This window comes from Procambarus clarkii, chromosome 37, assembly GCF_040958095.1.
Source record: "Procambarus clarkii isolate CNS0578487 chromosome 37, FALCON_Pclarkii_2.0, whole genome shotgun sequence".
Taxonomy (NCBI): domain Eukaryota; kingdom Metazoa; phylum Arthropoda; class Malacostraca; order Decapoda; family Cambaridae; genus Procambarus; species Procambarus clarkii.
The window spans coordinates 9,238,831-9,253,820 of NC_091186.1; the positions used below are offsets into that span (position 1 = coordinate 9,238,831).

Consider the following 14,990-nt stretch of genomic DNA (forward strand, 5'->3'; position numbering starts at 1 on the left):
GGGAAGTTGATTGACTCTTTTTTATTATTAACAGGCTTAGGTATACACAACACTATACGGCTGCTGCTCTATTCTATCTGAAGGATTGCAAAATGTAAATAAAAAACTAACTACAAGTGTGCCTTTTTTGTTATTAAGCCCGATACGATAGTTTACCGAGAAAGTATACTTTACCCCTGAGCATAATTCAGGTTTGCATCAGTTTAGTGTCAGTATAAAGTGTAAGTTTGAGCATTATTACAGATGGTTTACCTCGTAGTAATCTGTAATTTTTTCACAAAAGTTATTTGTTACCCAAAATATTTGTATTTTTGTAAGTATTTTAAATAAAAAATACACAAAATTTTATTTTTGCTAATTATGAAGAAAGACTAACTTAGTGCTCTTTTTTGAAACAAAAATAGACACTTTTGAATTCAATTATTCATTTATTGAAGAAAAATAAAATAAGAGACAATATCAATACTAAAGTCATAATCAAACTAAAGTTCGTAATGCCTTAATACAACATATCCAAAATTATTAATGCAGAGTAGGATTCGAATCCCTGGACGAGGAATTCCCTCTCACCCACAGTACCAATTGCTTCCAGGCCTAAGTAGGCCTATGAGAGGCATTGACAGGACTAGTTAGACGTGGGTCTCTGGAGGCCCTCTAGTAATACTGGAGAGGAACGCTGGCATCTCAAGAACACACTCAACTTTCACTTCTTCACAAGACGTTATTTACAAGTTCTCTGTGGCTCTCCTCTTCCGGCCGAACGTGTGACTGAAACCAAGTCCAAAACTGTTGGACCTGTTGGAAATAAAGTTTTGTTTTAACATTTAAGAGAGAAATATTAATTAATGAAGGTTCTTCACGAGACAAACTTTTAGCTGAAAACATCAAATATAATCTTACGTGGAAAGGAAGACTATATGCCACTTACAAACTGTATATCAATACATGACAGGATCTATAGTAATGACACTGACGAATGTTGTACTGGGGCAAATTGCACATGTTTACAGTGAAGGGTGTAGCAGGTGTTTAGACTGAAGGGTGTAACAGGTGTTAACAGCGAAGTGTGACGAGAACAGCTGGAAGAGAGGCCTACCTGCCGCCTCCACCCCGGGAGTGTTGAAAACCGGCGGTGATGGAGGTCTGTTTGTTGGGCTTGAACTCGTAACCCAAATTGGCTCCCACGTTCCTCTCGCTCCCAAGGCTGCATCATGGTATACAGATTACTACATTATCTGTGCTACTGTATAATTTATTGTACTAAATATTTGTTTATATGATCTATATATAGATGAATATTTATCAAAATATAAAAACTGTGCTATATTAACGAATCTTAATTTGTACATTTTACTGTTTATATATTTCAACTTTGAGTTAAAATACTGAGCCAAAGTGTACCAACAGTTTACAATAACAATGATAAACAGTGGAATATGGTTGTCTTACCCGGGAACTTTGGTGTGGTCAACACTGAGGCCGCCTTGGATTGTGTGTTTGTCGAAGGTGTGACCCAAGTTGATGCTAGCGCTGTCTCGCCGAGCCCTGCAACACATGCAACACTTCATATATCACAGTCCCCAGACCCGTGCAATACAGAGAACACACTACATATTATAGTCCCCTGAGCCTTGCAACACATAGAACACTACACATGTTAGTCTTATTACACCTCTCTGCCTTTTTTATAACATTTACACAACTCTTCCTCTAAGGTTTTTATTAGCAATTCGTTACACAAGTATAATATATTATGCTGTGAGGAGAGTCCACTTACCCACCACCCCGGTGTTCAGTGTTGGCGGATCCGGATACTGTGGTCTGTCGCTTTCTTCGTTCATGACTCAAACCAACTTCACCAGAGTTTAGGGACGGTTCTCGTCCCTCGTCATGCACCAAATATGGATCAAGCTCCTCGTCCGACGTGTAAATTGGCGCCAGATTGGTATCTTGTGTTGGTGTGCTGGTGAGCTGCAGCGACGAGCCCTGGAGGGGGCTGCCTGTCACCACTGCTAGGAGCAGGGCGCTCACTGTGAGTGTTGTCTGCATGTTAGACTCTTGCTGAGGACAGTGGTGACGGACTCTCGGCTCCAGGAGGTTATATACTCCTGGACAAATTGTGGGAAATACCTTCAACCAACAACAGCAAAATGATTTGTTGTCATTGTCTGATCGTGTCCTTGACTGTGAGACGCAACAATCTGTCCTGCTTGGAGTTCCCGTCACTATTTTCCCAGTGTTATTGAAACGTTCCCTCTGCTGAAGTAAAAATAAATATTTTTAGATTTTTTGGAAGGCAATCATCGACTTGTATCTATTTATACATTTCATAGTATATTATCATTATACATGTTTGAGTAAAATGTTAAATTAAGGAGTCTGTATGGAAGCATTATAACCTAGTCTACGATAATGCTGAGGCAGTATGGTCATCCAGAGACTGACTCCATATATACTGTTATTACCTCACCTAACAGTACATACCTATACGTGTCTTCGAGGGACGGATGTTTAGCTCTTAATGCCCCCCCCCTCCCCCCGTACAAGCCGTGGTTTACATGTTGCGTTAATATTCTAACTATTCTGACGTTTGAATTCTTTGCCGAAACTGGCTTTAAAGTTGTGGCTCGTGGTGGCTTCCAAACCTTCTTTCAGAGCATTTCTCTTGTTGGACATGCTCGTACTACTTGCACAGGGTACGAGCATGTCCTTATATTTCCTCGACTCGTGTGAGTAAATATATTCAGGAAGGCATTCAACCTAGTCTTAGACGAGAGTGGGATCAAGCAACACAACAGTCAGACTTATACATGTGCAGTAAGCATGCGCAATGCAACAGAGGTATCACTACCAGCATTCTTATCCTCGTACATCGCTGCCTGCTAATTAGTAGTGAAGATCCTGACAGAGCACATGAGGGACCCGGAAGGAGCTCACGATGTAGAGGTTACCGAAGGAGCCAGTTAGTGGGATACACACTAGCTGGCCCACCCACCCCTCGCCCCGACCACCAGCGCCAAAAGATCACAGACAAGCTCACTAGGAGAGTCCCATAAGGGAAAAGTTTACCTAAATAATGCTCGAAAATGCATTTGCGAGAACAAAGACCGCCTCCTAGTGGAAAATTCACACCCCATGCAGGGAATTTATAATCTGCCGTACTCAACTCAACTCTGGGAAATCTCTTTAATCACGACACTCATCGTATTGGTGTAGCCCTTCGTCTTGCCGTCCCTGTCCTCACCGTAGACAGGTGTAGCTATGGAAAAGAATTAGGCAGATCAATACAGCCATCACAGTCATATGCTGTAAATCATAGGGGGCAAGACTGCAAGACCTTAAGAAATCTATGGCGTCATCAAGAGGAGCCTCGCCACAGTCCGCTGCCCGTCACAAAGATAACAGCACCTATACAGCTCCAGCGGCACTCAGAAGTGTTCGGTCGGGGTCGCCATGCTTCCCCTGTATTCGTTTGCCTTGTTCGGGTTGAATGTAGACACAGTAGTCGCTCCTGTATATATTTATTGACCGAGACAACAAGGTATATATCTGGCCAACCGAGGTCCACCTTAGTCTGGGTCTGAGAGAGAACTGAGGCTGCTGGGAGCATTGCTGATGCTCCTCTGTCTGGCATGACGTAAGAGGCCTCCTTGCCTGTGATTGGTTACATTTCAACTGACATAGAATTTGAGTATAACACCTGGAAGGATGGTAAGCTAGTGATGTGGGACTACACACGTGCCTCCACACTGGTCAGTACCTATACCTTCAATACAGAGCAATCGATGGAGCTGGCGAAGCTGCTTTCAGGGTAACCCAGCAAGCCACTTGATACAGAGGTCTGGCACATTGCTACAGTTTTGTTCCGATTGGCTTGGCAACCCTTGGTTCGTGGGGCAAAGGTGGACTGAAGTTCCTGAGAATTGGGCGATAAACTAATTAGGATTACAAAAGACCAAAGAGCGACAAGTGCAGAGACCGGGTCGCCCAGGGCAACGAGAGAGCCAGAAGAAGACAAATTGAAAAGCAGAGACGGACTTACAACAACACACAGAGACAGACAGACAGATAGAGGCAGGTAGAGATAGAGAGAGAGAGAGAGAGAAGGAAAGATAAGAGAAGAGAGAGGGAGTTTGAAGAGCGAGAAGTAGAATGGAGGATATTTAAATAGGGGAAAGGAGAGAGAGAGAGAGAGAGAGAGAGAGAGAGAGAGAGAGAGAGAGAGAGTGAGGGGTGGAAAGAGACGAGAAGTATGAAATATGGAGAGGGGAGAAAGATGGAGAGGGTGGGAGAGAGGGAAGGAGGAGGAGGAGTATGGGGTGCACAATAACACAGGACCTCACACACGTCACACACACACCAGGAAGGCGTGCGCCGATAACCCTCACTCAGCAACACACGCAAAAAATGCTTCCAGAACCAATACAAAGAGGTCGGTACACTCACCTTGCCCCGTCATCCTCCAGCACTCACCTTCACCGTCATCATCCTCCATCACTCACCTTCACCGTCATCATCCTCCAGCACTCACCTTCACCGTCATCATCCTCCAGCACTCACCTTCACCGTCATCATCCTCAAGCACTCACCTTCACCGTCATCATCCTCAAGCACTCACCTTCACCGTCATCATCCTCCAGCACTCACCTTCACTGTCATCATCATCCAGCACTCACCTTCACCGTCATCATCCTCCAGCACTCACCTTCACCGTCATCATCCTCCAGCACTCATCTTCACCGTCATCATCCTCCAGCACTCACCTTCACCGTCATCATCCTCCAGCACTCACCTTCACCGTCATCATCCTCCAGCACTCAGCTTCACCGTCATCATCCTCCAGCACTCACCTTCACCGTCATCATCCTCCAGCACTCACTTTCACCGTCATCATCCTCCAGCACTCACCTTCACCGTCATCATCCTCCAGCACTCACCTTCACCGTCATCATCCTCCAGCACTCACCTTCACCGTCATCATCCTCCAGCACTCACCTTCACCGTCATCATCCTCCAGTACTCACCTTCACCGTCATCATCCTCCAGCACTCACCTTCACCGTCATCATCCTCCAGCACTCACCTTCACCTTCACCGTCATCATCCTCCAGCACTCACCTTCACCGTCATCATCCTCCAGCACTCACCTTCACCGTCATCATCCTCCAGCACTCACCTTCACCTTCACCGTCATCATCCTCCAGCACTCACCTTCACCGTCATCATCCTCCAGTACTCACCTTCACCGTCATCATCCTCCAGCACTCACCTTCACCGTCATCATCCTCCAGCACTCCGCCCTTCTCCCGCCTTCAGAATATCATCAGTCTAGAGGAGGAATCTCAACGAGCCATGAAAATGTTCAAAATAAAACGAAAAGGATCAAATATATTCTTATCTACAAAAAAGAAAAAGAAAAAATGCTGACGCATAAGCAAGATCCAATTATTGTGTAAATATATTTTACTAGCGGCATGAACTCAGAGCTCTCGGAAAACTGGTTCCGGAGTGCCCCATGAAGCATTGTGTGAGATCAACGGCAAGTTCCCGAAATTCTGAAATGGTTATTTATGCTGTCGGTGGGTGCGGGAGATTCCCATTGGTTATCCTGATCTATATAACCTGCTGGAGCCAACAGTCCGTCACCACTGTCCTCAACAAGAGTCTAACATGCAGACAACACTCACAGTGAGCGCCCTGCTCCTAGCAGTGGTGACAGGCAGCCCCCTCCAGGGCTCGTCACTGCAGCTCACCAACACACCAACACAAGATACCAATCTGGCGCCAATTTACACGTCGGACGAGGAGCTTGATTCATATTTGGTGCAAGACGAGGGACGAGAACCGTCCCTAAACTCTGGTGAAGATGGTTTGAGTCATGAACGAAGAAAGCGACAGACCACAGTATCCGGATCCGCCAACACTGAACACCTGGGTGGTGGGTAAGTGGACTCTCCTCACAGCTTAATATATTATACTTGTGTTACGAATTGCTAATAAAATCATTGGAGGAAGAGTTCTGTAAATGTTATTAGAAAGGCAGAGAGGTGTAATAGGACTAACATGTGTAGTGTTTTCTATGAGTTGCAAGGCTCAGGGGACTATAATATGTAGTGTGTTGACTGTATTGTAAAGGTCTAGGGACTATGACATGTAGTGTGTTGAAAGGGTCTGGGAAACTATAACATATGAAGTGTTGCATGTGTTGCAGGGCTCGGCGAGACAGCGCTAGCATCAACTTGGGTCACACCTTCGACAAACACACAATCCAAGGCGGCCTCAGTGTTGACCGCACCAAAGTTCCCGGGTAATACAACCATATTCCACTGTTTATCATTGTTATTGCAAACTGTTGGTACACTTTGGCTCAGTATTTTAACTCAAAGTTGAAATATATAAAGAGTAAAATGGACAGGTAAAGCTTTGTTAATTTAGTACAGTTTTTGTTTTGTTGATAAATATTTATCTATTTATAGATCATATAAACAAAGATTCAGTACAATAAATTATACAGTAGCACAGATAATGTAGTAATCTGTATACCATGATGCAGCCTTGGGAGCGAGAGGAACGTGGGAGCCAATTTGGGTTACGAGTTCAAGCCCAACAAACAGACCTCCTTCACCGCCGGTTTTCAACACTCCCGGGGTGGAGGCCGCAGGTAGGCCTCTCTTCCAGCTGTTCTCGTCACACTTCGCTGTTAACACCTGTTACACCCTTCAGTCTAAACACCTGCTATACCCTTTTCTATAAACATGAGCAAATGATCCATTACAACATCCGCCAGTGTCATTACTATAGATTCTGTCATGTATTCATATACAGTTTATAAGTGTTATAAAGTCTGCGTTTCCTCGTAAGATTATATTTGATATTTTCATCGCAGCTCAAAGTTTGTCTCGTGAGGAACCTTCATTAATTATTATTTCTCATTTAAATGTTACAACAAAACTTTATTTCCAACAGATCCAACAATTTTGGAGTTGGTTTCAGTCACACGTTCGGCCGGAAGAGGAGATCCACAGAGAACTTGTAAATAACGTCTTGTGAAGAAGTGAAAGTTGAGTGTGTTCTTAAGATGCCAGCGTTCCTCTCCAGTGTTACTAGAGGGCCTCCAGAGACCCGCGTCTAAAAAGTCCTGTCAATGCCTCTTATACTAATAGGCCTACCTTGGCCTGGAAGCAACTGGGAGTGTGGAGTCACAAGGAATTCTTAGTCTAGGGGTTCGAATTCTACAATACATTGTTATTTCTTTCATCATTTCATTATGAACATTAGTTCAATATTGCCCATAATGTTATCATTGAACAATATTATAGACGTATTTAAATAAATTTAACAATAGAACGGCTTATTATTATTATCTGGATAATCTTTAGTAAGTTGGTCTCTTGTGTTACTTTGTTATGCTCACATGCTGACCAAAGTCTGGTGAGGGTGACGTTACAAGCCATGTTACAAGCATGTTACAAGTACTGCCATATCTTCCCCTCTTGTTGTTGCTGTTCCTTACTCGTGTACCGTCTTGATGGATGAGCATCTTGACGCTTCGACGAAGGAGCAAATTACCAGCAGGAATATCGGAAACGTCAAGAGCCAATGTGACGTGACGGAGATGCTGGAGCACGGAGCACGGAGCACACACACACACACACACACACACACACACACACACACACACACACACACACACACACACACACACACACACACACACACACACACACACACACACACCTCAATCATCTCTCAATGAATGAATTAATGAACTATGAGGAGAAAGCTCCAAACCATTACGACTATATAGCACTGGGAAGGGGTCAGGATAAGGATTTGGGATGGGACGGGAAGGAAGGAATGGTGCCCAACCACTTGTGGACTGTCCAGGATTGAACGCCGACCTGCATGAAGCCAGTCCATCGCTCTACCGTCCAGCTCAAGTGGTTGGGTAAAATCACTTGTCTCGCTTCGTGTGTCGTAGATATTATTTATACAGTATTCACACAGCCGTGAATATGCTGATATTTATATTAATAAAACATTCTTAAACATTAACACAACCCATTAAAACATTTTACCACCTTTTAAAGTATTCAGAGCAACAAACCTAACAATACTTAAACATTAACACAACAACCCATTAAAACATTTTACCACCTTTTAAAGTATTCAGAGCAACAAACCTAACAATACTTTCAAACATTAACACAATAAATTATCAGGAAAGTAGAAATAGCAGACTGTGAGTCACAATAACGTGGCTGAAGATATGATGACCAGACCATACACCACAAGATGAAGACACGACGACGTCTCGGTCCGTCGAAATAGCATTGACCCGTGTCAAGGTCCCCCATGTAGGTCAAGGTCCCCCATGTAGGTCAAGGTCCCCCATGTAGGTCAAGGTCCCCCATGTAGGTCAAGGTCTCCCATGTAGGTCAAGGTCCCCCATGTAGGTCAAGGTCCCCCATGTAGGTCAAGGTCCCCCATGTAGGTCAAGGTCTCCCATGTAGGTCAAGGTCCCCCATGTAGGTCAAGGTCCCCCATGTAGGTCAAGGTCCCCCATGTAGGTCAAGGTCCCCCATGTAGGTCAGGATCCCCCATGTAGGTCAAGGTCCCCCATGTAGGTCAAGGTCCCCCATGTAGGTCAAGGTCTCCCATGTAGGTCAAGGTCCCCCATGTAGGTCAAGGTCCCCCATGTAGGTCAAGGTCTCCCATGTAGGTCAAGGTCCCCCATGTAGATCAAGGTCCCCCATGTAGGTCAAGGTCCCCCATGTAGGTCAAGGTCCCCCATGTAGGTCAAGGTCCCCCATGTAGGTCAAGGTCCCCCATGTAGGTCAAGGTCCCCCATGTAGGTCAAGGTCTACCATGAAGGTCAAGGTCTCCCATGTAGGTCAAGGTCTCCCATGTAGGTCAAGGTCCCCCATGTAGGTCAAGGTCCCCCATGTAGGTCAAGGTCTCCCATGTAGGTCAAGGTCTCCCATGTAGGTCAAGGTCCCCCATGTAGATCAAGGTCCCCCATGTAGGTCATGGTCCCCCATGTAGGTCAAGGTCTCCCATGTAGGTCAAGGTCCCCCATGTAGGTCAAGGTCCCCCATGTAGGTCAGGATCCCCCATGTAGGTCAAGGTCCCCCATGTAGGTCAGGATCCCCCATGTAGGTCAAGGTCCCCCATGTAGGTCAGGATCCCCCATGTAGGTCAAGGTCCCCCATGTAGGTCAGGATCCCCCATGTAGGTCAAGGTCCCCCATGTAGGTCAAGGTCCCCCATGTAGGTCAGGATCCCCCATGTAGGTCAAGGTCCCCCATGTAGGTCAAGGTCCCCCATGTAGGTCAAGGTCCCCCATGTAGGTCAGGATCCCCCATGTAGGTCAAGGTCTCCCATGTAGGTCAAGGTCTCCCATGTAGGTCAAGGTCCCCCTTGTAGGTCAAGGTCCCCCATGTAGGTCAAGGTCCCCCATGTAGGTCAAGGTCCCCCATGTAGGTCAAGGTCCCCCATGTAGGTCAAGGTCTCCCATGTAGGTCAAGGTCCCCCATGTAGGTCAAGGTCTTCCCTAATAACAGCCCAGGAAGCCAAAGTGGGAAACAAAAATCTTGTAATATATTGCCTGATAACTGAGTCACACTTGGCTAGGTCTTCAAGGTCAGTGAGTCAAGCTGACAGTCTCTCGCCAGATCACTGTCTCAAGCTGACAGTCTCTCGCCAGGTCACTGTCTCAAGCTGACAGTCTCACACCAGGTCACTGTCTCAAGCTGACAGTCTCACACCAGGTCACTGTCTCAAGCTGACAGTCTCACACCAGGTCACTGTCTCAAGCTGACAGTCTCACACCAGGTCACTGTCTCAAGCTGACAGTCTCTCGCCAGGTCAATGTCTCAAGCTGACAGTCCCACACCAGGTCACTGTCTCAAGCTGACAGTCTCACACCAGGTCACTGTCTCAAGCTGACAGTCCCACACCAGGTCACTGTCTCAAGCTGACAGTCTCACACCAGGTCACTGTCTCAAGCTGAAAGTCCCACACCAGGTCACTGTCTCAAGCTGACAGTCTCACACCAGGTCACTGTCTCAAGCTGACAGTCTCACACCAGGTCACTGTCTCAAGCTGACAGTCCCACACTAAGTTACTGTCTCAAGTTGACAGTCTCACACCAGGTCACTGTCTCAAGCTGACAGTCTCACACCAGGTCACTGTCTCAAGCTGACAGTCCCACACCAGGTCACTGTCTCAAGCTGACAGTCCCACACTAAGTTACTGTCTCAAGTTGACAGTCTCTCGCCAGGTCACTGTCTCAAGCTGACAGTCTCACACCAGGTCACTGTCTCAAGCTGACAGTCTCACACCAGGTCACTGTCTCAAGCTGACAGTCCCACACCAGGTCACTGTCTCAAGCTGACAGTCCCACACCAGGTCACTGTCTCAAGCTGACAGTCTCACACCAGGTCACTGTCTCAAGTTGACAGTCTCACACCAGGTCACTGTCTCAAGCTGACAGTCCCACACCAGGTCACTGTCTCAAGCTGACAGTCCCACACTAAGTTACTGTCTCAAGTTGACAGTCTCACACCAGGTCACTGTCTCAAGCTGACAGTCCCACACCAGGTCACTGTCTCAAGCTGACAGTCCCACACCAGGTCACTGTCTCAAGCTGACAGTCTCACACCAGGTCACTGTCTCAAGCTGACAGTCTCACACTAGGTCACTGTCTCAACCTGACAGTCCCACACTAAGTTACTGTCTCAAGTTGACAGTCTCACACCAGGTCACTGTCTCAAGCTGACAGTCCCACACCAGGTCACTGTCTCAAGCTGACAGTCCCACACCAGGTCACTGTCTCAAGCTGACAGTCCCACACCAGGTCACTGTCTCAAGCTGACAGTCCCACACCAGGTCACTGTCTCAAGCTGACAGTCCCACACCAGGTCACTGTCTCAAGCTGACAGTCCCACACCAGGTCACTGTCTCAAGCTGACAGTCCCACACCAGGTCACTGTCTCAAGCTGACAGTCCCACACCAGGTCACTGTCTAAAGCTGACAGTCCCACACTAAGTTACTGTCTCAAGCTGACAGTCTCACACTAAGTTACTGTCTCAAGCTGACAGTCTCACACCAGGTCACTGTCTCAAGCTGACAGTCTAACACCAGGTCACTGTCTCAAGCTGACAGTCCCACACCAGGTCACTGTCTAAAGCTGACAGTCCCACACCAGGTCACTGTCTCAAGCTGACAGTCTCACACCAGGTCACTATCAAGCTGACAGTCCCACACCAGGTCACTGTCTCAAGCTGACAGTCCCACACCAGGTCACTGTCTAAAGCTGACAGTCCCACACTAAGTTACTGTCTCAAGCTGACAGTCTCACACCAGGTCACTGTCTCAAGCTGACAGTCTCACACTAAGTTACTGTCTCAAGCTGACAGTCTCACACCAGGTCACTGTCTCAAGCTGACAGTCTAACACCAGGTCACTGTCTCAAGCTGACAGTCCCACACCAGGTCACTGTCTAAAGCTGACAGTCCCACACCAGGTCACTGTCTCAAGCTGACAGTCTCACACCAGGTCACTGTCTCAAGCTGACAGTCTCACACCAGGTCACTGTCTCAAGTTGACAGTCTCACACCAGGTCACTGTCTCAAGCTGACAGTCCCACACTAAGTTACTGTCTCAAGCTGACAGTCTCACACCAGGTCACTGTCTCAAGCTGACAGTCCCACACCAGGTCACTGTCTAAAGCTGACAGTCTCACACCAGGTCACTGTCTCAAGCTGACAGTCTCACACCAGGTCACTGTCTCAAGTTGACAGTCTCACACCAGGTCACTGTCTCAAGCTGACAGTCCCACACTAAGTTACTGTCTCAAGCTGACAGTCTCACACCAGGTCACTGTCCCAAGCTGACAGTCTCACACCAGGTCACTGTCTCAAGCTGACAGTCTCACACCAGGTCACTGTCTCAAGCTGACAGTCTCACACCAGGTCACTGTCTCAAGCTGACAGTCTCTCACCGGGTCACTGTCTCAAGCTGACAGTCTCACACCAGGTCACTGTCTCAAGCTGACAGTCTCACACCAGGTCACTGTCTCAAGCTGACAGTCTCACACCAGGTCACTGTCTCAAGCTGACAGTCTCACACCAGGTCACTGTCTCAAGCTGACAGTCTCACACCAGGTCACTGTCTCAAGCTGACAGTCTCACACCAGGTCACTGTCTCAAGCTGACAGTCTCACACCAGGTCACTGTCTCAAGCTGACAGTCTCACACCAGGTCATTGTCTCAAGCTGACAGTCCCACACCAGGTCACTGTCTCAAGCTGACAGTCTCACACCAGGTCACTGTCTCAAGTTGACAGTCTCACACCAGGTCACTGTCTCAAGCTGACAGTCCCACACCAGGTCACTGTCTCAAGCTGACTGTCCCACACTAAGTTACTGTCTCAAGTTGACAGTCTCACACCAGGTCACTGTCTCAAGCTGACAGTCCCACACCAGGTCACTGTCTCAAGCTGACAGTCCCACACCAGGTCACTGTCTCAAGCTGACAGTCTCACACCAGGTCACTGTCTCAAGCTGACAGTCTCACACTAGGTCACTGTCTCAACCTGACAGTCCCACACTAAGTTACTGTCTCAAGTTGACAGTCTCACACCAGGTCACTGTCTCAAGCTGACAGTCCCACACCAGGTCACTGTCTCAAGCTGACAGTCCCACACCAGGTCACTGTCTCAAGCTGACAGTCCCACACCAGGTCACTGTCTCAAGCTGACAGTCCCACACCAGGTCACTGTCTCAAGCTGACAGTCCCACACCAGGTCACTGTCTCAAGCTGACAGTCCCACACCAGGTCACTGTCTCAAGCTGACAGTCCCACACCAGGTCACTGTCTCAAGCTGACAGTCCCACACCAGGTCACTGTCTAAAGCTGACAGTCCCACACTAAGTTACTGTCTCAAGCTGACAGTCTCACACTAAGTTACTGTCTCAAGCTGACAGTCTCACACCAGGTCACTGTCTCAAGCTGACAGTCTAACACCAGGTCACTGTCTCAAGCTGACAGTCCCACACCAGGTCACTGTCTAAAGCTGACAGTCCCACACCAGGTCACTGTCTCAAGCTGACAGTCTCACACCAGGTCACTATCAAGCTGACAGTCCCACACCAGGTCACTGTCTCAAGCTGACAGTCCCACACCAGGTCACTGTCTAAAGCTGACAGTCCCACACTAAGTTACTGTCTCAAGCTGACAGTCTCACACCAGGTCACTGTCTCAAGCTGACAGTCTCACACTAAGTTACTGTCTCAAGCTGACAGTCTCACACCAGGTCACTGTCTCAAGCTGACAGTCTAACACCAGGTCACTGTCTCAAGCTGACAGTCCCACACCAGGTCACTGTCTAAAGCTGACAGTCCCACACCAGGTCACTGTCTCAAGCTGACAGTCTCACACCAGGTCACTGTCTCAAGCTGACAGTCTCACACCAGGTCACTGTCTCAAGTTGACAGTCTCACACCAGGTCACTGTCTCAAGCTGACAGTCCCACACTAAGTTACTGTCTCAAGCTGACAGTCTCACACCAGGTCACTGTCTCAAGCTGACAGTCCCACACCAGGTCACTGTCTAAAGCTGACAGTCTCACACCAGGTCACTGTCTCAAGCTGACAGTCTCACACCAGGTCACTGTCTCAAGTTGACAGTCTCACACCAGGTCACTGTCTCAAGCTGACAGTCCCACACTAAGTTACTGTCTCAAGCTGACAGTCTCACACCAGGTCACTGTCTCAAGCTGACAGTCTCACACCAGGTCACTGTCTCAAGCTGACAGTCTCACACCAGGTCACTGTCTCAAGCTGACAGTCTCACACCAGGTCACTGTCTCAAGCTGACAGTCTCTCACCGGGTCACTGTCTCAAGCTGACAGTCTCACACCAGGTCACTGTCTCAAGCTGACAGTCTCACACCAGGTCACTGTCTCAAGCTGACAGTCTCACACCAGGTCACTGTCTCAAGCTGACAGTCTCACACCAGGTCACTGTCTCAAGCTGACAGTCTCACACCAGGTCACTGTCTCAAGCTGACAGTCTCACACCAGGTCACTGTCTCAAGCTGACAGTCTCACACCAGGTCACTGTCTCAAGCTGACAGTCTCACACCAGGTCACTGTCTCAAGCTGACAGTCTCACACCAGGTCACTGTCTCAAGCTGACAGTCTCACACCAGGTCACTGTCTCAAGCTGACAGTCTCACACCAGGTCACTGTCTCAAGCTGACAGTCTCACACCAGGTCACTGTCTCAAGCTGACAGTCTCACACCAGGTCACTGTCTCAAGCTGACAGTCTCACACCAGGTCACTATCTCAAGCTGACAGTCTCACACCAGGTCACTGTCTCAAGCTGACAGTCCCACACCAAGTTACTGTCTCAAGCAACTCACACAACAGAGGACATGCAGCATCTCCACATTCACGAGGACATGCAGCATCTCCACATTCATGAGGACATGCAGCATCTCCACATTCACGAGGACATGCAGCATCTCCACATTCACGAGGACATGCAGCATCTCCACATTCACGAGGACATGCAGCATCTTCACATTCACGAGGACATGCAGCATCTTCACATTCACGAGGACATGCAGCATCTTCACATTCACGAGGACATGCAGCATCTTCACATTCACGAGGACATGCAGCATCTCCACATTCACGAGGACATGCAGCATCTTCACATTCTCACCAGACCCGAGATTCTAAATGTAAATTATTCATCTTCAATTCTTGATAAAACAAATTTAACGAATCAATGCCTGGAGGGATTACTCGCCCTCAAGAAATATTCATGTTCATCGTATACATATTTTCCTGACATCTTCATACCGAGAACGCGCAGGGAAGTAAACGCTTAAGCAGTTGGTTGAGGAGAACGTGTTCACACTGACACTGAGAATGACAAGTCAGCTACACCTTCAGGACAAGTTCTGTCATAGACGCAGAAA

At 47.7% G+C, this 14,990-nt stretch overlaps 3 protein-coding genes across 3 annotated transcripts; 2 read left to right on the plus strand and 1 right to left on the minus strand.

Moving 5' to 3' along the window:
- Positions 1 to 408: 408 nt before the first annotated feature.
- On the minus strand, positions 409 to 2,082 carry LOC138371939 (uncharacterized). The gene is made up of 4 exons (XM_069336981.1): positions 1,778 to 2,082; positions 1,450 to 1,545; positions 1,097 to 1,204; positions 409 to 795 (listed from the first exon to the last, which is right to left on the minus strand). Exons 1-4 carry the CDS (start codon positions 2,047 to 2,049, stop codon positions 726 to 728), a joined length of 546 nt encoding a protein of 181 aa, XP_069193082.1. The 5' UTR covers positions 2,050 to 2,082; the 3' UTR covers positions 409 to 725.
- Positions 2,083 to 4,407: 2,325 nt separating this feature from the next.
- On the plus strand, positions 4,408 to 5,331 carry LOC138372121 (protein roadkill-like). Its single transcript, XM_069337434.1, has one exon. It carries the CDS (start codon positions 4,408 to 4,410, stop codon positions 5,329 to 5,331), a length of 924 nt encoding a protein of 307 aa, XP_069193535.1.
- Positions 5,332 to 5,645: 314 nt separating this feature from the next.
- LOC138372020 (uncharacterized) lies at positions 5,646 to 7,343 on the plus strand. Its single transcript, XM_069337087.1, has 4 exons — positions 5,646 to 5,941; positions 6,211 to 6,306; positions 6,553 to 6,660; positions 6,966 to 7,343. The coding sequence occupies exons 1-4, from the start codon at positions 5,670 to 5,672 to the stop codon at positions 7,033 to 7,035; spliced, it is 546 nt and encodes a 181-aa protein (XP_069193188.1). The 5' UTR covers positions 5,646 to 5,669; the 3' UTR covers positions 7,036 to 7,343.
- Positions 7,344 to 14,990: the final 7,647 nt, after the last annotated feature.

Bases quoted from the DNA above. Each gene is read 5' to 3' on its own strand.
- LOC138371939 (XM_069336981.1), bottom strand. From the start codon at position 2,049: ATGCAGACAACACTCACAGTGAGCGCCCTGCTCCTAGCAGTGGTGACA. The intron at 1,546-1,777 runs GTAAGTGGACTC...CATGTGTTGCAG, and splicing joins ACTGAACACCGGGGTGGTGG to GGCTCGGCGAGACAGCGCTA. The intron at 796-1,096 runs GTAGGCCTCTCT...TATTTCCAACAG, and splicing joins TCCCGGGGTGGAGGCGGCAG to GTCCAACAGTTTTGGACTTG.
- LOC138372121 (XM_069337434.1), top strand. From the start codon at position 4,408: ATGCTTCCAGAACCAATACAAAGAGGTCGGTACACTCACCTTGCCCCG.
- LOC138372020 (XM_069337087.1), top strand. From the start codon at position 5,670: ATGCAGACAACACTCACAGTGAGCGCCCTGCTCCTAGCAGTGGTGACA. The intron at 6,307-6,552 runs GTAATACAACCA...ACCATGATGCAG, and splicing joins GACCGCACCAAAGTTCCCGG to CCTTGGGAGCGAGAGGAACG. The intron at 6,661-6,965 runs GTAGGCCTCTCT...TATTTCCAACAG, and splicing joins TCCCGGGGTGGAGGCCGCAG to ATCCAACAATTTTGGAGTTG.